Genomic DNA, 21,286 nt, shown 5'->3' with positions numbered 1-21,286 from the left:
GTCCCCTGGTGATTCACATGCACTTTGTAGATTGGGGAGTGCTGCACTGTGCTGTCCTCACACGAATGAGGCTATAATGGTAGAATTAACACTGAGTGTGACTGATGTTTTCTGACAGGGACCTCTGCTTAGAAGGTCCCTAGGCATGGTGCCCAGAGTTGAAAAAGAAAGATGAGTATGTGGGGAGGGAAAAGGTACACACTAATTCTCCCTCTCCCATGTTGATCATCTCATAGAGTGGCTAAGGGGGAGCCTTGCCCCAGGTATCCCCTCTAGTGCCTCTACTTACGGGCTTGACCATGTCCAAGGAGTCTTTGAAGAAATAAGCATTTTGGAGAAATGATTCATTCATAAGGAGACGAAAACCCAGTCATCTGTGTTTTTGAGTGACTAGGGTTTTCTCGACTCTGCCGGGCCGTGGTGGGTGTGATTCGGACCCTCTTCTTGGTGCATCAGAACACTCACGTCAAGATGGGGAGGAGGAAATGAAAGGACAAGATGTGGGGAGCAAATGTCAAGGAAACAATGCTGGGAAACCGAGGTCTATTTGTCACCAGAGTAAGGACCAAGCCAGAAAGTCTGTCACATAATTTCTCTGGTAAAAGATTTTGGGAGCAGGTGCTGTGGGCGTCTATATGGGGAATAGCACTCACAGAATTATTTTCATTTGTGAATATATGGTATCAGGCTAAGCGAGGGAAAGAAGCTTTACTGTATTACCGTCTTTCCTGGAAAAGATTGATTTTTCTCTCTACCCTTTAGGGAATAATGAATTATGATACCTACAACCAAAATAAGCAGACTGTTAAGCTGCTTTCTCATTAAGTACACTATTTTCCAAACACTATACATCACTCTTGTCTAGCTGGGCAATAGTACTTTTTTCTTTGCTTGTTTGATTTTCTATCACACTAAAAAGTAATTTTAGGTAAAAGACTGGTTAAGTCTTTTGCTTTTATCAAAGGAATTAAAAAACGGGGAGATGGTGCTGGGATTGGAATTATTTTAAACTATTCATTAGAAAGGCCAGTAAGTTGCAGTTGACAATAGAAACATGGATTTTTAAAGAAATTAAAAATCTCTTATTTTATACAATGAGGGAACAGAATCATTGAGATTTAACAAGGGTGGCAATTGTGGAAGAGTGAGGTAGAATCCAAGTCCAGTCCTTGGGCAGTATTTTATTTATTTTTTCAGTCAAATACACGAGCGATTGCTTCACAGATTGTGGAAATTTCTGTGTAATTTGGGATTACTCCAGACGCAGGTACCAACCTTGTGACTATTTCAGATTAGTGTTCCCTTTGCTCTCCGTCCTCTTTTTCATATCTGAATATGTCATGATTTTGGAATCTATTTTTAAAGAAAAACCAAAAAGATTCATGGCAAGAGAATGAGCATGAAATGAAGCACTTCAAGTATTTAGAGGGTTTTTTTCCCCACAAAATGCTGAGTTAAGAAAGTTCATTGCCAGCAGTGACAATAAATAACTCCATTGATGGAGGCAAATGAATGAGAAGATCTGAACACTACCAGGACTCCTGGAGCTGGTGTAATGATAGAAGTTGAGGTGTTTTGCTGGCTATTGAGAGAAGCAGCATAAATGGGCCATTCCTGCGCCTATAAAAAATGAAGTTTTTTTATGATCAGCTTGATAGTATAAAAGACTTCATCTCGTCCAACCTGACTCAAGTTTTACCCAAGATAAAAGTTTTACTTATCGGCATTTGGCTTGACCTTAGAGAAATTGTGTAACTACTGTATGTCTCAGTTTTCTTTATAAGGCAGGGAGAAGATCTTGTTTGGTTGGGGGGAGGGAGTTGTTGGTTTTATTTTTCTCTTTTTCTTTTTTTTTGCAGTTTTTGGCCAGGGCTGAGTTTGAACCTGCCACCTCTGGCATATGGGACTGGCGTCCTACTCCGTTGAGCCACAGGCACCACCTGAGTTGTTGGTTTTAACCGAGGTAATGCTGAGGAGAGTATCTAGCACTCCTAGATCCTCAACAAATACCAGTCACTGTTTCTCTCCTAGGCTTTGTGACAATGTAGTATATTGCTAGCTAATGTTTTTTTTTTTTCTTTTTTTTTTTCATAATGTTTCTTCCGACCGAATTGGCCATTCACACAGGGATATCAAATAGCCAACAGACCACAAGGAAGACATCACTCTTCGCTCCTGTTTGAAACCAATAGCTACAACAGCAAACCACTGGTCTTGATTCAGGGCCAATGCTAGCTAATGTTTTGAGGAGGGTTTAGCTGTGCCCCTATCCAGAGAGTATAGAGGATGATCAAGAAGAGGACTTTGGATGGCAGTTAATCCTTGGGGATCTATCAAGCTCTATTGATTGGGGACCTCTGCGTCAGTATATTGTAACATTGACAGTGTATTGACAAAATGATACAGGGAAGATGCTAGGTCCTGTCTTGCTTCTGAAATGCAGAGCTGATAACTTCAGTGAATTCTGAATTCTGTACCATCTCACCCCCAAATCTACTTAGCTTTGTGCCTCTAATGTGTTGTATTTTTTTTTATCTTGCAGCCACTCAAATGATATTTTTAAAGATATTTCTTCAATTAAAATAAGATTTAAAAGATTTTTTTCAAAAACATTGACTCTTTTGCATGAGCCAGAAGAATCATCCCTGCTTCCTGTGAAAAATGGCTGGATGTGGTGGCTCACGCCTATAATCTTAGCACTTTGGGAGGCAGAGGTGAGTGGATTGCTTGAGCTCAGGAGTGTTGAGACAGCCTCAGCAAGAACAAGACCCTGTCTCTAAAAGACAGTCAGGTATTGTGGCTGGCGACTGTAGTCCCAGCTACTTGGAAGGCTGAGGCAAGAGGATGGCTTAAGCCCAAGAATTTGAGGTTGCTGTGAGCTGTGACACCATGGTACTCTACCAAGGGTGACAAAGTGAGACTCTGTCTCAAAAAAAAAAAGGTTTGGTGGTTAGCCCTTGTAATTATTAGGCAGTCATATTAATAGATGTTCAAGAACAGTGGAACTTTTTTCCATTAAGCAAACAGGCTGAAGTAACATAGCTGAAGAAGACACTAGAGGTAAAGTGATTTGTACAAAACGTCACATTATAGTGTAATTTGTTGAGTGTCATCTGGTATTAATAGCAACATCCTGAAAACACAAATGACTAAAAGTTTGATCAATGTACCATGACGTTTCTTCATATTGAGCTGCCTAAGAAAAGGTCACTGAGCATTCTTTGTTTACATTTTAATTTTAGGCTTCAGGATTTCACACTTTGCTTTGCTTCTCATTTCTTCTTCATGAAAGAAGAGTGCATATTTTTGATGTGTCTTCTCTGTTCTTTACATTTTTGTCTTCAAAAGTTTAAATTCAAAAAAGAAAATTATTTAGAATAGCTAGTAGGGGTAGGCCATAAATAGTAAGAGATAATTTTAAGGCAAATATAAAAAGTAAACATAGTTTTCTTCTGTTAAAACACAGAGGACCCCCAAAGTTACTTTGCATCAGAAACGTTGAATTCTCTCTTGATTAATCTCCAGAAATGACTGTCCCCTCAACCTCAAATCTCCTTCCCTTCTGCCTTTGACTTAACATTGTATTCTGTCTTGCAATCTAAGTTCAAGAGCCTTGAAGACAGCTGCCAGATGCCTGGTGTAACATAAAAAGCTCTTCTGAGAAGGTAAGTTCATTGACATTTTCAAAATTTTGCCATTCTTAATAGAAAGTGATTGTGTAAACACCATCTTTTTCTGCTCTAGTCCATGGGTTTATTTGGGCCATTTGTGGTCTGGGCAAGTACCTTCTTTTTTTTTTTTTTTTGTTCTAGGCAGAGTTTCACTATGTTACCCTCAGTAGAGGGTGATATCACAGCTCACAGTAACCTCAAATTCTTGGGCTTATGTGATTGTCTTGCCTCAGCCCCCCAAGTACCTGGAACTATGTGCCTGCCACATTGCCCACCTATTTTTTTTTTTTTTTTATTGTTGGGGATTCATTGAGGGTACAATAAGCCAGTTACACTGATTGCAATTGTTAGGTAAAGTCCCTCTTGCAATCAGGTCTTGCCCCCATAAAGTGTGACACACACTAAGGCCCCACCCCCCTCCCTCCATCCCTCTTTCTGCTTCCCCCCCCATAACCTTAATTGTCATTAATTGTCCTCATATCAAGATTGAGTACATAGGATTCATGCTTCTCCATTCTTGTGATGCTTTACTAAGAATAATGTCTTCCACTTCCATCCAGGTTAATACGGGATGTAAAGTCTCCATTTTTTTTAATGGCTGAATAGTATTCCATGGTATACATATACCACAGCTTGTTAATCCATTCCTGGGTTGGTGGGCATTTAGGCTGTTTCCACATTTTGGCGATTGTAAATTGAGCTGCAATAAACAGTCTAGTATAAGTGTCCTTATGATAAAAGGATTTTTTTCCTTCTGGGTAGATGCCCAGTAATGGGATTGCAGGATCAAATGGGAGGTCTAGCTTGAGTGCTTTGAGGTTTCTCCATACGTCCTTCCAGAAAGGTTGTACTAGTTTGCAGTCCCACCAGCAGTGTAAAAGTGTTCCCTTCTCTCCACATCCACGCCAGCATCTGCAGTTTTGAGATTTTGTGATGTGGGCCATTCTCACTGGGGTTAGATGATATCTCAGGGTTGTTTTGATTTGCATTTCTCTAATATATAGAGATGATGAACATTTTTTCATGTGTTTGTTAGCCATTTGTCTGTCGTCTTTAGAGAAAGTTCTATTCATGTCTCTTGCCCATTGATATATGGGATTGTTGGCTTTTTTCATGTGGATTAATTTGAGTTCTCTATAGATCCTAGTTATCAAGCTTTTGTCTGATTGAAAATATGCAAATATCCTTTCCCATTGTGTAGGTTGTCTCTTTGCTTTGGTTATTGTCTCCTTAGCTGTACAGAAGCTTTTCAGTTTAATGAAGTCCCATTTGTTTATTTTTGTTGTTGTTGCAATTGCCATGGCAGTCTTCTTCATGAAGTCTTCCCCCAGGCCAATATCTTCCAGTGTTTTTCCTATGCTTTCTTTGAGGATTTTTATTGTTTCATGACTTAAATTTAAGTCCTTTATCCATCTTGAATCAATTTTTGTGAGTGGGGAAAGGTGTGGGTCCAGTTTCAGTCTTTTACATGTAGACATCCAGTTCTCCCAGCACCATTTACTGAATAGGGAGTCTTTCTCCCAAGGTATGTTCTTGTTTGGTTTATCAAAGATTAGGTGGTTGTAAGATGTTAGTTTCATTTCTTGGTTTTCAATTCGATTCGAAGTGTCTATGTCTCTGTTTTTGTGCCAGTACCATGCTGTCTTGAGCACTATGACTTTGTAGTACAGACTAAAATCTGGTATGCTGATGCCCCCAGCGTTATTTTTCTTACTAAGAACTGCCTTAGCTATACGGGTTTTTTTCCGGTTCCATACAAAATGCAGAATCATTTTTTCCAAATCTTGAAAGTACGATGTAGGTACTTTGATAGGAATGGCATTGAATAGGTAGATTGCTTTGGGAAGTATAGACATTTTAACAATGTTGATTCTTCCCATCCATGAGCATGGTATGTTCTTCCATTTGTTAATATCCTCTGCTATTTCCTTTCTGAGGATTTCATAGTTTTCTTTATAGAAGTCCTTCACCTCCTTCGTTAGGTATATTCCTAGGTATTTCATTTTCTTTGAAACTATGGTGAAGGGAGTTGTGTCCTTAATTAGCTTCTCATCTTGACTGTTATTGGTGTACACAAAGGCTACTGACTTGTGGACATTGATTTTATTTCCTGAAACATTACTGTATTTTTTGATGACTTCTAGGAGTCTTGTGGTTGAATCTTTGGGGTTCTCTACGTATAAGATCATGTCGTCAGCAAAGAGGGAGAGTTTGACCTCCTCTGCTCCCATTTGGATTCCCTTTATTTCCTTGTCTTGCCTAATTGTATTGGCTAGAACTTCCAGCACTACGTTGAATGGTAAAGGTGACAGAGGACAACCTTGTCTGGTTCCAGTTCTAAGAGGGAAAGTTTTCAGTTTTACTCCATTCAGTAAAATATTGGCTGTGGGTTTGTCATAGATAGCTTCAATTAGTTTTAGAAATGTGCCACGTATGCCTATACTCTTCAGTGTTCTAATTAGAAAAGGATGCTGGATTTTATCAAATGCTTTTTCTGCATCTATTGAGAGGATCATGTGATCTTTATTTTTGCCTCTGTTAATATGGTGGATAACGTTTATGGACTTGCATATGTTAAACCAGCCTTGCATCCCTGGGATGAAGCCTACTTGATCATGATGAATGACTTTTTTGATGATAAGCTATAATCTGTTGGCTAGGATTTTGTTGAGAATTTTCGCATCTATATTCATGAGTGATATTGGTCTGAAATTCTCCTTTTTGTTTGGGTCTTTTCCTGGTTTTGGTATCAGGGTAATGTTTGCTTCATAGAATGTGTTGGGGAAGATTCCTTCTTCCTCAATTTTTTGGAATAATTTCTGCAGTACAGGAATAAGCTCTTCCTTGAAGGTTTGATAGAATTCTGGAATGAAGCCATCTGGACCAGGGCATTTTTTGGTTGGAAGATTTTTTATTGTTTCTTTGATCTCAGTGCTTGAAATTGGTCTGTTCAGGAGGTCTATTTCTTCCTGGCTAAGTCTAGGGAGAGGGTGTGATTCCAGATATTGATCCATTTCCTTCACATTGTCAAATTTCTGGGCATAGAGTTTCTGGTAGTATTCAGAGATGATCTCTTGTATCTCTGTGGGATCAGTTGTTATTTCCCCTTTATCACTTCTGATTGAGGTTACTAGAGATTTTACTTTTCTATTCCTCGTTAGTCTGGCCAATGGTTTATCTATTTTATTTATTTTTTCAAAAAACCAACTCCTTGTTTCATTAATTTTCTGAATGATTCTTTTGTTTTCAATTTCATTGATCTCTGATTTGATTTTGGATATTTCTTTTCATCTACTGAGTTTAGGCTTAGATTGTTCTTCTTTTTCCAATTCCATAAGATCTCTTGTGAGATTGTTGATGTGCTCTCTTTCTGTTTTTCAAATGTAGGCATCTGAAGCGATGAATTTTCCTCTCAAAACTGCTTTTGCAGTATCCCACAGGTTTTGATAGCTTGTGTCTTCATTGTTGTTATGCTGAAGGAAGTTAATGATTTCCTGTTTTATTTCTTCCTGCACCCATCTGTTATTCAACAGAAGATTGTTTAATTTCCATGCCTTTGGGTAGGGTTGAGCATTTTTGTTAGAGTTGAGTTCCACCTTTAGTGCCTTATGGTCTGAAAAGATACAAGGTAAAATTTCAATTCTTTTCATTCTGTTGATATTTGTTTTGTGTCCCAGGATATGATCAATTTTGGAGAATGTTCCATGGGGTGATGAGAAGAATGTATATTCTTTATCTTTGGGGTGGAGTGTTCTATATGTGTCTATCAAGCATAGTTGTTCTAGGGTCTCATTTAACTCTCTTATATCTTTGTTTAATTTCTGTTTAGAGGATCTGTCCAGCTCTGTAGGAGGAGTGTTAAAGTCCCCTGTTATGATGGTGTTATCAGATATCATATTGCTCAGACTGAGTAAGGTCTGCTTCAAGAATCTGGGAGCATTTAAATTGGGTGGATAAATATTTAGAATTGAAATGTCTTCTTGTTGTTGTTTTCCCTTGACCAGTATAAAGTGACCATCTTTGTCTTTTTTGACTTTAGTTGCTTTAAATCCACATGTGTCTGAAAATAAGATTGCAACTCCTCTTTTCTTCTGAATTCCATTTGCCTGAAAAATTGTCTTCCAACCCTTGACTCGGAGCTTTAATTTGTCTTTTGAAGCCAGGTGTGTTTCTTGCAGACAGCAAATGGATGGCTTGTGTTTTTTAATCCAGTCAGCCAATCTATGTCTCTTCAGTGGGGAATTCAAGCCATTAACATTTATTGAGATAATTTATAAGTGTGGTAGTGTTCTATTCGTCTTATTTGGTGAGAGTCCATTGCTTAGTTTTATCTTTTGCATCAGTGTGGAGGTTAGGTTCTGTCCTTTGATTTCTGAGTTCTTACTTTGCTGCTGATCCATTGTGGTGGTCAGTGTGCAGAACAGGTTGAAGTATTTCCTGTAGAGCTGGTCTTGTTGTGGTGAATTTCCTCAATGTTTGTATATCCGTAAATGATTTGATTTCTCCGTCAATTTTTAAGCTTAGCTTAGCAGGGTACAGAATTCTGGGCTGGAAATTGTTCTGTGTAAGTAGATTAAAGGTAGATGACCATTGTCTTCTTGCTTGGAAAGTTTCATTAGCGAAGTCTGCGGTCACTCTGATGGATTTGCCCCTGTAGGTCAACTGGAGCTTACTCCTGGCAGCTTGCAGAATCTTTTCTTTTGTCTTGACTTTGGACAGGTTCATCACAATGTGTCTTGGAGAAGCTCGGTTAGAGTTGAGGCGACCTGGGGTCCCATAGCCCTCTGAAAGCAGTGTGTCAGAATCTTTGGTGATGTTTGGGAAATTTTCTTTTATAATATTCTCTAGTATGGCTTTCATTCCTCTGGGGCATTCTTCTTCCCCTTCTGGAATTCCTATAACTCGTATGTTGGAACGCTTCATAAAGTCCCATAATTCTGACAGTGAACATTCTGCTTTCTCTCTCTTCTTTTCTGCCTCTTTTACTGTCTGAGTTATCTCAAGAACTTTGTCTTCTACCTCTGAAATTCTTTCTTCTGCATGGTCTAACCTGTTGCTGATACTTTCCATTGCATCTTTAAGTTCCCTAATTGACTGTTTCTGTTCCTTCAGGTCTGCTATATCCTTTTTATATTCTTCATATCGTTCATCTCTTATTTGATTTTGTTTTTGGATTTCCTTTTGGTTATTTTCCACTTTATTAGCAATTTCCTTCATTGTTTCCATCATGTCTTTCATTGTTTTCAACATGTGTATTCTAAATTCCCTTTCTGTCATTTCTAACATTTCTTTACAGGTGGAATCATCTGCAGTAGCTACCTCATGGTCCCTTGGTGGGGTTGTTCTAGACTGGTTCTTCATATTGCCTGGAGTTTTCTGCTGATTCTTCCTCATGAGTGATTTCTTTTATCTGTTTCCTTGCCCTAATTTTCCTTTCACTTCCTCTTGCTCTTTAAGTTCTTGTGCCTGTGGACTAAGCGTTACAGGACCAGAGGGGTGAGAAGGTTTACGAGCAAAAAAGGGATGAAAGAAAGGAGGACCGAGTGATAAGAAAAAAAAGAAAGATAGAGAAAGGAGAGGGGGTGGGTATAAGGAATATTGACAAAACGAAGAGAGGCACAGAAAGAGGGAGACAGGTCAATATAGGTGTACAGTAGGGTACTTTGACACAACCTTAAAAAAACCCTCACCTTCTGGGGGTGCCCAGTTGGGTGGTTCCCTTGAGGTCAGCAACTCTTTGCTAACCTGACCAGACACAGTACCCCACCTCCACCAAGTAGAGAGGAAAGACAAAAATGGTATAAATCAAACCAAAACAAGCAAACAGAAAACTTTACGGGGATAAAACTGGGTGAAAAACTAAATGATAGCAGTAGAAACACTAGCAAAAATGAAGTTCTAGTTATTAAAAAAGGCAGCAATGGGAAATTATAATGAAAGTAGAAAAATTGAGAAAGAAAAAGGGATCTGTATGGAAAAGATTGAAATTAAAAAACAAAAGAACATCAACAACGTCAAAATAAACAAAAAAAAAGAACAAACAAAAAAAAAGAAAAAATACACAACCAAAAGCAAAGCAGTTTGTATATGTTATTGAATATTGTCTGGGCAACACGTGGTCTTCTGGGGTATGAGATGTTAAGCACAGTTCTGATCCGTCTGGAGGCTGCTGATTTCTCAAACCCCAGCAGGTAGACACCCTAAATCTCTCTTCAGCCCACTTAAAAGGCACTTCGAACTTGTAAACTTGCTGAGCAGAAGCTTTCCCAGCTTTCTCACAGGAATCACTGCTGAAGTGGCTATCCACTTACCCAGTGTGCCAAAACCGGTCTCACTCTGCCCCTGAGGGTTAGGGTTGCAAGGGGCTCAGGCCCCACCCTTAGGCTACTTGGTTGCTGGGTTACCAGCTCCCACCCGTTTCTAGCTCTGCGACCCTGAGGGCGGAGCTTGCCGGGTCAGATCACTGACAATGGTTCCGTGTGACCCACCGCCAAACACTATTAGCTCCGTCTGGCTCAGCGGCTCAGACTGGGGCCCTAGACAACGGCCAAATTTCTCCGCACTCCCGCTCAGGCCCTCCCCAAGGCAGTTCAACTCAGTGCCAAGTCCAAGGACACCAAAACAGTTCACAGGTAAGGCCTTTCTTGTTTGCAGTCTTGCTGCTACTGAACTTATAGTTGTGGGCGGGTTTAGACGGATTGAACACACGCGACCACTTGCCGGTTTTCCACTGTTTCAGTCCTCCTCTTGGGGTCCAGAAGTCTCTCGCTGACTCCCTGTATCCTCATAGGAGTGATGATAGGCAGATCCCTCCAGCCAGAGATGCCTGGAGTCCTATCTCTCCAGACTCACGGTGCCCAGATGTAAGGAAGCTGTTACTCGGCCGCCATCTTGCTCCGCCATTGCCCACCTATTTTTTTGTTACAGTTGTCATTGTTTAGCAGGACTGGGCCAGGTTTGAACCTGCCATCCCCCGCATATGTGGTCAGTGCCCTAACCACTGAGCTATGGACACTGTGCCTGGGTAAGTACTTCTTGAATACTACTCGCCAAAGCACAGGCAACTGAAGCAAAATTGGACAAATGGGATCATATCAAGCTAAAACGCTTCTTCATGGCAAAAGGAATAATCAACAAAGGGAAGAGACAATACACAGAACGGGAGAAGGTATTTGTAAACTACCCAACTGTCAAGGGATTAATAACTAGAACAGATAAGTAAGTCCAACAATGCAATGGGGAGGGTTGGCGCCTGTAGCACAAGTTTACATCCCACACATTCCATATCACATTTTCATAACCTTCAGTTTAAAATGTTTTCTAATTTGCATTGTGATTTCCTTTCTTAACCTGTGAGTTTTTTTGTTTGTTTTTTTTTTCCATTTTCACTGAAAATGTTCTGTAACTTGATAGAGGTGGTCATTGCACAACATCGTGAATGCTCTTAATGCCATTGAATGCCCCAGTAGCTGGGACTACAGGTGCCCACCACAACGCCCAGCTAATTTTTTTCTATTTTAGTAGAGACAGGGCTCTCGCTCTTACTCAGGTTGGTCTCGAACTCCCAAGATTAAGCAATCCACTTGCCTCAGCCTCCCAGAGTGCTAGGATTAACAGGTATGAGCCATGACACCCAGCCGATCCCTGACCAATTCTGAGATTCATTAGGAGGCAGTGAAAACGAGACACCCCCGCTAGCTGGCACTGGTGGGTGCCTCTAGTCTCAGCTACTGGGGAGGCTGAGACAAGAGGATCACTCAAGCCCAAAAGATTGAAGTTGCTATGAGCTATGACACCATAGGACTCTACCCAGGGCCACAGAGTGAGACTCTGTCTCAAAAACAAACAAACAAAAACTTTATTCAAAAGAAGTCAAGAAACATAAGAGAACATTACACACGGAGGAATAAAGTGTTCAGCAACCCTAGACCACCACCCCACTGCTAGTTGGACTCAGAGCAAGTGGACTAGGCAAGGGAAGTTCCAGGTCCTGGTGGGCCCAATCCTTGCATGATTAGGCCATATTAAGAAAAAAAAAGAAAAAAGTAAAATTATGAGTATGAAATTAGGTATAACTTCTTGGAAGGGGCTGGGTAAAGGAGTCTTGAAACTTAACCATCACACTTCATTTGGACTCTGCCTCTGGCTTGGGTTTGAAGGTTTAGTTTCTAGCTTTGTTTCCTGTGCCCAGTCCTGTATCTTAATGAGCAACTACTCTGGTCTGAGTCTCTCCTTTGGTTCAGAATCTTGCCGTGGTCTTGTTTTGATAGCAGCTGACTTCTACACTTGCTTGACTGTATCTTTTTTTTTTTTTAGGACACATTAAAATTTGCTTTAATACTTCTTTGGGGGGAAAATAACACACTTGTAGTGAATGAACAAGAAACATTTTTATGCTATTATTTGTATCTACCATGCCATGAATTCATAGGGGAAGAGGTTCCAGTAGCTCAGGGAGGCATTTTGCCATTGAACGTGACAAAGTGTTGATTGACTTTTGAATTCATGGGAAATAGGTTCCAGCACCTTGTATCACTGTTACATGGGGACTATTGGTTATCCTGTGCACTATGCTGTACACGTATTATGCCATGAGCTCATGGGGAATAAATAGGTTCTTGCGCCTAAAACATGGGTCCACTGGTACTCCTGTGTGCTATGTTATATGCTTATTATGCCATGAATTCATAGGGAATGGGTTCCAGGAGCTCAGGCTCCTTTCTGTTAGTTCTCACAAAGTGGGCTTCTCTGGGTGGCGCAGGCTGGCGCTTCAGTTGAACCCAGGTAACTTTCTCTTTGGCTTCCTTCTTTTTCTGATCATTTTCCTTCACATGTTTCAGAAAGCTATCTTGGCTCTTAGAGTGCTTAATATGCTCAATACAAACATTAATCCTCCTGGCAAGGATCTTGCCCTTAACTTGCTTGTTTACAACAATGCCAACGGCATGCTGGGTAACATTGTAGACTCTTCCAATTTTGCCATGGTAACATTTGTGTGGCGTGCCTTTTTGAACAGTACCCATTCCCTTGATGTCTACAATATCACCTTTCTTGCAGATTCGCATATATGTGGCCAAAGGAACAACTCCATGTTTTCTAAAAGGCTGAGAGAACATGTATCGGGTGCCTCTCCTCTTTCCCTTTGTATTTGTCATTTTGGTGAATTACTGGAAGATGGCATCCGCTTGACTGTATCTTAAAAGTGGCTGGTAGGAAACAGCATCCAAATCTTCTAGAGGCTCAGCAGTCAAGGAGAGACAGACATACTTTCAGGCAAAGAGAAAACTTTTCTAAGCCTTTTTTTTAATTCAGAGTCACTAATTTAATAAGTGGGATTGGAACATTGGCTACAAAAGCTGTTGTTCTCTAAACTGCTTGAAAATATAACCATTTGCTAATATTTACCTAGGAAGGCCTGGCTCAGAGCTTGGTTTTATTATCTGTCATGGTATTAGAAAAGTTGTCCCATGAGACTAAGAATACCACCAGATCATCTGCTTTTCTCTCTATTACATGGAGCTAATAAACTTTTTTAGTGAGTGTTTCGCTTCTAAAGCCATGGGTTTTATTTCAGGCATTTAGTTTGGTTCAGTCACCATGGTTATGAATCTACTTACCTCATTCTTTTTTTTTTTTTTTTTTTGTGAGACAGAGTCTCGCTATGTTGCCCTCGGTAGAGTGCTGTGGCATCACAGCTCACAGCAACCTCCAACTCTTGGGCTTAAGCAATTCTCTTGCCTTAGCCTCCCAAGTAGCTGGGACTACAGGCACCCGCCACAACACTTTTTTTTTTTGGTTCCAGTTGTCACTGTTGTTTTACTGGCTGGGGCCGGGTTTGAACCTGCCACCCTCGGTATATGGGGCCAGCACCCTACCAACTGAGCCACAGGCGCTGCCCAATCTCATTCTTAAATAAAGTTTTTTAGTTATTTATGAATCCAGGTCAGAGAAATCTTCATTGGAATCTATATATTCCTAATCTGTACCATGACATATTTAATTCGGGATATAATGGGGTTATATGCTCATGATCGTCTTATTATTTATTACAAGAAGAGGCAGTATTCCTCTAGCTCCAGGCGAGAAACCAAACAGACACTATTTCATCCTAGCAGGATGTGGAGTTGTGCTGTTGCCTCTGAGCTGCTTATGTAATTCAGAAGGAGAGCACTTACCACTGTTTAACAGACTTTTTCACAGAGAGGGCCTGGGAGTGCAGCACCCTGCCAAGTTTCCCATTAGTTATGGAGAAAAGCCATTTGTATTCTGAAATTGCAAATCAGCCAGGCAATCACCGCACAGAAATAGCCCTCATGAAAATAAAGCAGTGCTATATTTGAAGCCTTAACCACGTATATTTATAGACATGAGTTTGGTTCTGTTTGGAAATTTTCACATTATACAGTAACGTTCTGATTACCAACATACACAGAGAGTGAGGGGATGGGGCGTTTGATCCACTTACATTTTCTGAGTAATGGGGAGTTAGTCACAAGGAGTATTTCTGTCCACTCTTTATTGAATGCCTTTCAGAAATACTTTAGTCAGTCAGCTCATAAGGCAGCGGTTCTCAACCTGTGGGTCGCACCCCTTTGTAACAATGAAAATACACTGTGGCATTAGGAAGGTTGAGAACCACTGTCATGAGATCAGAAAGGCAGCTCTGAGGTGTTATTAGGAGGAGGAGTGGAGAAGCGTGTTCTCAATACATTTGTCACTGATAAATCAAAATCCACCCATAGAGATTCAATCTTATGGCTTAGAACCCTTTTCCACATTAAAATGAAAAATCACTTGGGTTGGCTAACATATTGAATGTATTAATGTTTTAGGACTTTATAAGTTTATCAAACTTGTCCTGAGAGAAGCCTTGAAAAGCTAGAAGGCACTAGAGAGTTTCATGGGCTGCTCAGGGCCAGGCCTGCTAGCACACAGCCTTCCCTTCTTCAGGGAATCTGTGTTACTGATCTTTGATCCCCTGGTCTTTGAGCAGCATTTTATTGGACACCCTGAAACTCAGCACACACAGAAAGACACATGGTCTTCCTCGCCCTCACACGTGCTGCTTCTGTGCTGCTCACGTCTTGTCTCCCATCTTGTGGTTTGTCACTCCTGCTGGGGAGGGAGGTACTAGGATACCTACAGGAGGAGCACGCAGGAGAGAGAGGGACAGCAGCATGAGGGCCCTGACCTGGCCCAGGATGTTGAAGACCAAAGGGGGCAGGAGAAGAAGAGGAGGCCACTGTTCAACTGAGAAAGCCAGAGCTGCCTTGACTTCTTTCTCTGCCTCTTTGCCCTTGTGCAGCCCTTCTCCAAAGGCTCTGAAACCTGTCTCAAAATTGGGACATCCTCTGTTTCCACTGCTACTACAGACAACCAGTTCCTCCCAGCCGGTCTCCCTGACTCCTGGCTTTTCCCTCTCCAAGTCTGCCCGTCGCGTTGCTGCTAGACTTAGCCTGTCATATCACACATCTGATTGCCTCACTCCTTCTTCGCCATGCTGATGGCTCCCCGTGACCTATGCCAGCGCCAGCCAGTTGAACATTCAGCAGTGGCAGAGATGTCCTGTGAACTGTGCTACCTACTGTCCCCATGTGCATTTGAAATGGCTCATAAGACTGAGAAATGGAATTTTAAATTTGGTTTAATTTCAGATGATTTAAATAGCTGCATGTTGCTGGTGATACGTGCAGTGTTGAACAGTGCAGTGTTTCAATGGCTTTCCATCTTCTGGGAAAGGTTTCCTGTGAGAACCTAACGAAAGCTCCATTTTCCTTTAAACACTCAGTTACAATATTTTGCTAGAATTTTATGGTTTATCATCTATGTAAACACTCAGTTACAAAATTTTGCTAGAATTCTCTGGTTTATGATTCCATGTATTCCTAATCAAGAGCCCTTGGCCTAGAGGTTAAAGTCCAAGTCAATTTCTAGGATGACAAAACTCAGATACTACCTGGAAAATGTCTTCAGTCTCAAGCTGGATTAGATGAGCTGATTGTCCTGAACTAAGGAAGCAGACTAGCGGTGATCAAGAAAGGAAGCCAGGGCTTGGTCCCAGCAGGGTGGTAGTAAATGTCAGGTGTTAGGAGTTGCGGAGGGCAAGAACAGAGAGGAAATGTAGTGCCCAGTGGGGCACTGTGGGCCATGAACAAAGTGAGTCAACGCAGAGGGGTGGGGCTGGACAACAGTGGCCCCACCCCACATGCTATGTGTTGCCTTCACCACACTGTGCCACTCCATCCCTGGGCCCAGACACAGCCTGTTTGCTGCCATATGGCTGTTCACATGGCTTCTTTTGCTAAAAAGCTCTTTCTTTCTGGCCTGGCAAACTCCTCATTCTAGGTCAAGCTCGTGTCCTCTGTGACACTCCCCCCACCTCCTTTCCATGTGAAAGCAAGCCCTCCCCAGCAGTGCTGTCCCACAGCCACCTCTCACAGCCTCCCAGGCACCGAGGGAGGATTGGTAGTTGGAGAATCAGACAGACTAAAGTAGCTAAAGCAGCTCTGCCACTAGCTAACTGGGGACCCGTAGTTTCTCATTTGCATAATTGAGGTATGCTAGCTTCTTTGAAAAGTTGTCATGAAGATTAAATATGTTGAGATACGAGAATTGACAAGTATGGTGCCAGCCACATAGTAACAGCTTGATAAATAGTAACTATTATCACCATCATCATCTTCATTATTAATAACTGAACTATGGTACCTGATGTAATAGTTAGTGGCTTCTGGCCATACTTATCTCCTGTGTTAGATTTGGATTCCAGAGTAGCTTTCCTGTTTGAAGCTGCTTAGAACCCACCTGATATGAAAAGGAGGTTTATGGGCCGAGCACAATGACTTATGTCTATGATCCTAGCACTTTGGGAGGCTGAGGTGGGAGGATCCTTTGAGCTCAGGAGTTTAAGACCAACCTGAGCAAGAGCAAGATTCCATCTCTATTAACAATAGAAAAATAAGCCAGGCATCATGGTGGACACCTGTTGTCCCAGCTACTTGGGAGGCTGAGGCAAGAGGATCGCTTAAGCCCAGAGGTTTAAGGTTGCTGTGAACTAGGCTGATGCCATGGCACTCTAGCTTTGGTGGCAAGGTGGAACCCTGTCTCAAAAATAAATAAACAAAGAAGATGAAGACATTTATGACTTGGTTTTCTAAAAAGAAAAGATCTAGGAGTCATTTATTTAGCCAGAAATGTTTAGGATGCCTTCTCCACGTATGTGCTTCTCACCTTTTCACCGGACAGACCAGTAGTATAGTAAGTGTGTACCATCCTTTTAACCCTTTTCTGAGGTTTGAAATTTTATAAAAGATCCGGTGAAGAATGTTCCTTCTCAGTCCTGGCATTGTCCAAATCCTCTAATTTTGGCACACATTTGTTTAGCAGATCAGTGGTAGAGAACAGCACCCCGAGGGGGGAAGGTACAGAGCCAGTGTAGCCTGTGTGGGAAAAGACCTGAGAAGCTACTGCTGCTGATAATGAGAGTGAAGGTGAGGGTGGTGGTGATGTGAAGGCTATGGTGTTGGTGGTAATGATGATGGTGATGATATTTACTGAGCACTTATTCATCAGATACCATGGTGTGTGTTTGACATAGATGGTTACATTTGATACTCACAAAGACCCTTCAGTACTCTATTTCCTTTATGCAAAATAGGAAATTGAAGCTTAAAGAGATTAAATAGGATGCCCAAGGTTTACACAGCCAGTAAGTGGGGGAATCAGGATTTGAACTGGGGCATTTGAGTACATGGCCCTTACTGTGACTGGTTCATGCACAGAGCTGCTGCCCAGAGTGGTTTGGGGAAAAGGGAAAGTGGCTGGTGTGTGCAGTTCTGTGACACCAGGAAATAAGACAGAAGCTCCAGGGGTGTGAAGAGGCGCCTGCGGAGACAATTCTTGACACAATTTATTTTTGTCTATTATTGAATACACATGGTAGGCGAGCTGGCTCACTCTGACCTCTTAAATGAGTGACAGCCCTCACTTGGCTTTTGGAAATGTATTTCTAGTGGCCAGTGGTGCCCTGAAAAATCCTCACAGGTCCCTGCTGAGCACACAATCCATTCTTTAGCATTCTTGGCAGCAGCATCACTGACAGACAAAATAAAGTCACCTTCATCCCCTAAACTCATGGTGCCCATAAGATGTGGCTGCTTTCCTCAGTACAGCACATAATGGATTCATTCACATCAGTTTTGAATGGGGAAAAAAACAGTCTCTCCTGGATCTTTTTGTATATTTAATCTTTTCAGAAATGACTAGAGACTTGACTTCAAAAAAGCATGAATGACTGCCCGGTGCTGACTCACCGCTCAGCTGTGACTGTCTCTGGCCAAGAGGGAGGCCTGGGTAGGCATCTGCACAGTAGTTGCCTCCTGTTAGGGTGGTGCTTGTAGGGCTGTGGCTGCTTAAAGAGCTCTCTTGCTTCTGACTCAGCACCCAGACTCTTGTACTGGCTCCTGTCTGCTTCTCTTCAATACTTGCCACAACCTGCCAGTGCCACAGTTTTGAGCTGCTCACTGCCCTCCTCAGATCTGTCTTTGTCTCCTTGTCCTCATTGGATTGTTTTCTCCTCCAGTCAAGCCTAGGTGCCTCCACTCCTGAATGGGGCAGGGTGTCAATTATTATCCCAGTTTCTTCCTACTCTCACCCAGACCCAAATATGCTGTTACAGAGCAGGTAACCAAAGGCGTTTTAACCTGAGGAAGTCACAAGGCACAGGTTCTGAATCCCAGCAACCTTGATTTGACCAGAGTTTTAAGGGCCATTCTAGTCTTGAACTGTTGTGACTAAGTCCTGCCTGGAGCTTTGAACTAAGAAGAACTTTGCAATGATGAACTCATTGTTTTAGTCTAAAATCTGACTACTGGGAGAGAAATGGTGCATGTATTTGGCCAGTGGTGCCCTGACAGATCCTCACAGGTCCCTGCTGAGCACACAATACATTCTTCAGCATTCTAAACATTCAGAAATGTTTACCTGTGGAGAGAGGGTGTTAGAGACCTCATGAGCTAATGTTACTTGCTTGATGTGGCAGCCAAGATTTCTGAGGATGTTAACGTCTGCTTTTCTTTCCAAGCCTAGGAAAAGAGCATGCCCCCTGCTTAACAACTAAGCTGGAGCAGTTTATCAACCATGTACCCTTTAGTGTGGCCCATCTGGTGGGTACTAAGCAGTCTACATCCAGATCCACGTTAGTGTGGCCCATCTGGAGGGTGCTGAGCAGTCTACAACCAGATCCACGTTAGTGTGGCCCATCTGGAGGGTGCTGAGCAGTCTACAACCAGATCCACGTTAGTGTGGCCCATCTGGAGGGTGCTGAGCAGTCTATCACAAGATCCATGTTAGTGTGGCCTGTCTGGAAGGGTGCTGAGCAGTCTACAACCAGATCCACATTAGTGTGGCCCGTCTGGAGGGTGCTGAGCAGTCTACAACCAGATCCACGTTAGTGTGGCCCATCTGGAGGGTGTTGAGCAGTCTACAATCAGATCCACGTTAGTGTGGCCCATCTGGAGGGTGCTGAGCAGTCTATCACAAGATCCATGTTAGTGTGGCCTGTCTGGAAGGGTGCTGAGCAGTCTACAACCAGATCCACGTTAGTGTGGCCCGTCTGGAGGGTGCTGAGCAGTCTACAACCAGATCCACGTTAGTGTGGCCCATCTGGAGGGTGCTGAGCAGTCTATCACAAGATCCATGTTAGTGTGGCCCATCTGGAGGGTGCTGAGCAGTCTACAACCAGATCCACGTTAGTGTGGCCCATCTGGAGGGTGCTGAGCAGTCTACAACCAGATCCACGTTAGTGTGGCCCATCTGGAGGGTGCTGAGCAGTCTATCACAAGATCCATGTTAGTGTGGCCCATCTGGAGGGTGCTGAGCAGTCTACAACCAGATCCACGTTAGTGTGGCCCATCTGGAGGGTGCTGAGCAGTCTACAACCAGATCCACGTTAGTGTGGCCCATCTGGAGGGTGCTGAGCAGTCTACAACCAGATCCACGTTAGTGTGGCCCATGTGGAGGGTGCTGAGCAGTTTACAACCAGATCCACGTTAGTGTGGCCCATCTGGAAGGTGCTGAGCAGTCTACAACCAGATCCACATTAGTGTGGCCCATCTGGAGGGTGCAGAGCAGTCTACAACCAGATCCATGTGAGTGTGGCCCGTCTGGAGGGTGCTGAGCAGTCTACAACCAGATCCACATGAGTGTGGTCTGTCTGGAAGGTGCAGAGCAGTCTACAACCAGATCCACGTAAGTGTGGCCCATCTGGAGGGTGCAGAGCAGCCTACAACCACATCCATGTGAGTGTGGCCCGTCTGGAGGGTGTGGAGCAGTCTACAACCAGATCCACATTAGTGTGGGCCGTCTGGAGGGTGCGGAGCAGTTTACAACCAGATTCACACAAGTGTGGCCTGGCTGGAGGGTGCAGAGCAGTCTACAACCAGATCCACATGAGTGTGGCCCGTCTGGAGGGTGCTGAGCAGTCTGCAATCAGATACATGTTAGTGTGGCCCTTCTGGAGGGTTGTTGCTTGCGGTCAAAATCAGTCATTACCTGATAAGCTCCAGATGCTCACTCAGGTGAATGTGGCAATGTGCATAACAAAATCTTAAAGATGGGAAGTTTATACTTGGATACCTTAGCGTCGTCTTGCAGGCATTTAAACATTTTCATTCATTCTTTTACTTGTTACCATATCTGGAAAGCTAAATAAATGCAATAATGTATGATAACGTTTTTAGACTGCTATCATCATCATCATCTCTGAAAAGGGTAACAGCAAATCAACCTAGGGTCCCTCTCATAGCCATAATGCTTGCAATGTAATCCATATCTATCGTTTGGGAGGCAAATTAATTAAATGGATGTTCTATTCTACTGTTGATTGGAGGAAGCATCAAGGCACTGCACAAAAGCTGCTTCAACAGAATGAGACTCTTATAAATAAGCCAGATATTAAAGCCTTTCCCTATTTTTGTTCCAGGAAAATAGAATGAAGACTATTTTATCCCCTTCTACAAAGAAATAGAAGAGTCAGCATGCTGGTGCTGGAGATAAAGCCACAGGGGAGTAGTCAGGTTAACAGTGAAAAGTCACTGTTTGAAGTCAGTCTTTAAATAAATGCATGCTGTGAAGACTAAACCTTGAAATGTTGATCCTTGATGAAAAAGCCACATAGGTCCATGCCCGCATGACAGCAATAATTTGCACCATGAAGATGGAGCCAGTATGGAGGCTATTCAATATCCACAATGGTTAAGGGTCACCAACTAGCTTTTAAATGAAGCAGACATAAGACCAATACCAGAATCCTCTGTATTTCCTTTACAGTACAGTGGACTGCCATTCTCAGAGAATCTCTTTATCATTATCATTAAATTTTTTCAGAGTTAAGAAACCTATTTAGACTTAGTTACAGGTAGATATCAGGAGCTTCGTACCCTGCTATGGTTTAAATGTTGCTGTTACCCCCAAATTCATATTGCGAACGTTTATCTTCAATGCAATGGCATTGTTAGCAGAAAAAAAACAAAAAACAAAACCAAGTCTATAGAATAAAGAGATTTATCCTGAGGCAATGTAAGTGACTTAAGCCCAGGGAAAACACAAATCCAAGA

General features: G+C 42.3%; 1 protein-coding gene and 1 non-coding gene across 2 annotated transcripts; both read right to left on the bottom strand.

The window, feature by feature from the left end:
- Positions 1-2,091: 2,091 nt before the first annotated feature.
- LOC128589495 (small nucleolar RNA SNORA2/SNORA34 family) lies at positions 2,092-2,229 on the bottom strand. The gene has a single exon (XR_008381061.1). It is a non-coding gene; the product is annotated as a small nucleolar RNA SNORA2/SNORA34 family (small nucleolar RNA).
- A 10,114-nt stretch (positions 2,230-12,343) lies between these two features.
- LOC128588893 (60S ribosomal protein L21-like) lies at positions 12,344-12,835 on the bottom strand. The gene has a single exon (XM_053595654.1). The coding sequence runs from the start codon at positions 12,824-12,826 to the stop codon at positions 12,344-12,346; it is 483 nt and encodes a 160-aa protein (XP_053451629.1). The 5' UTR covers positions 12,827-12,835.
- Between the last annotated feature and the right edge of the window lie 8,451 nt (positions 12,836-21,286).

Source organism: Nycticebus coucang, chromosome 6 (assembly GCF_027406575.1).
Source record: "Nycticebus coucang isolate mNycCou1 chromosome 6, mNycCou1.pri, whole genome shotgun sequence".
Lineage (NCBI taxonomy): Eukaryota > Metazoa > Chordata > Mammalia > Primates > Lorisidae > Nycticebus > Nycticebus coucang.
Note: the sequence above shows the minus strand (reverse complement) of the source record. Positions and strands in the feature narration are given on the sequence as shown.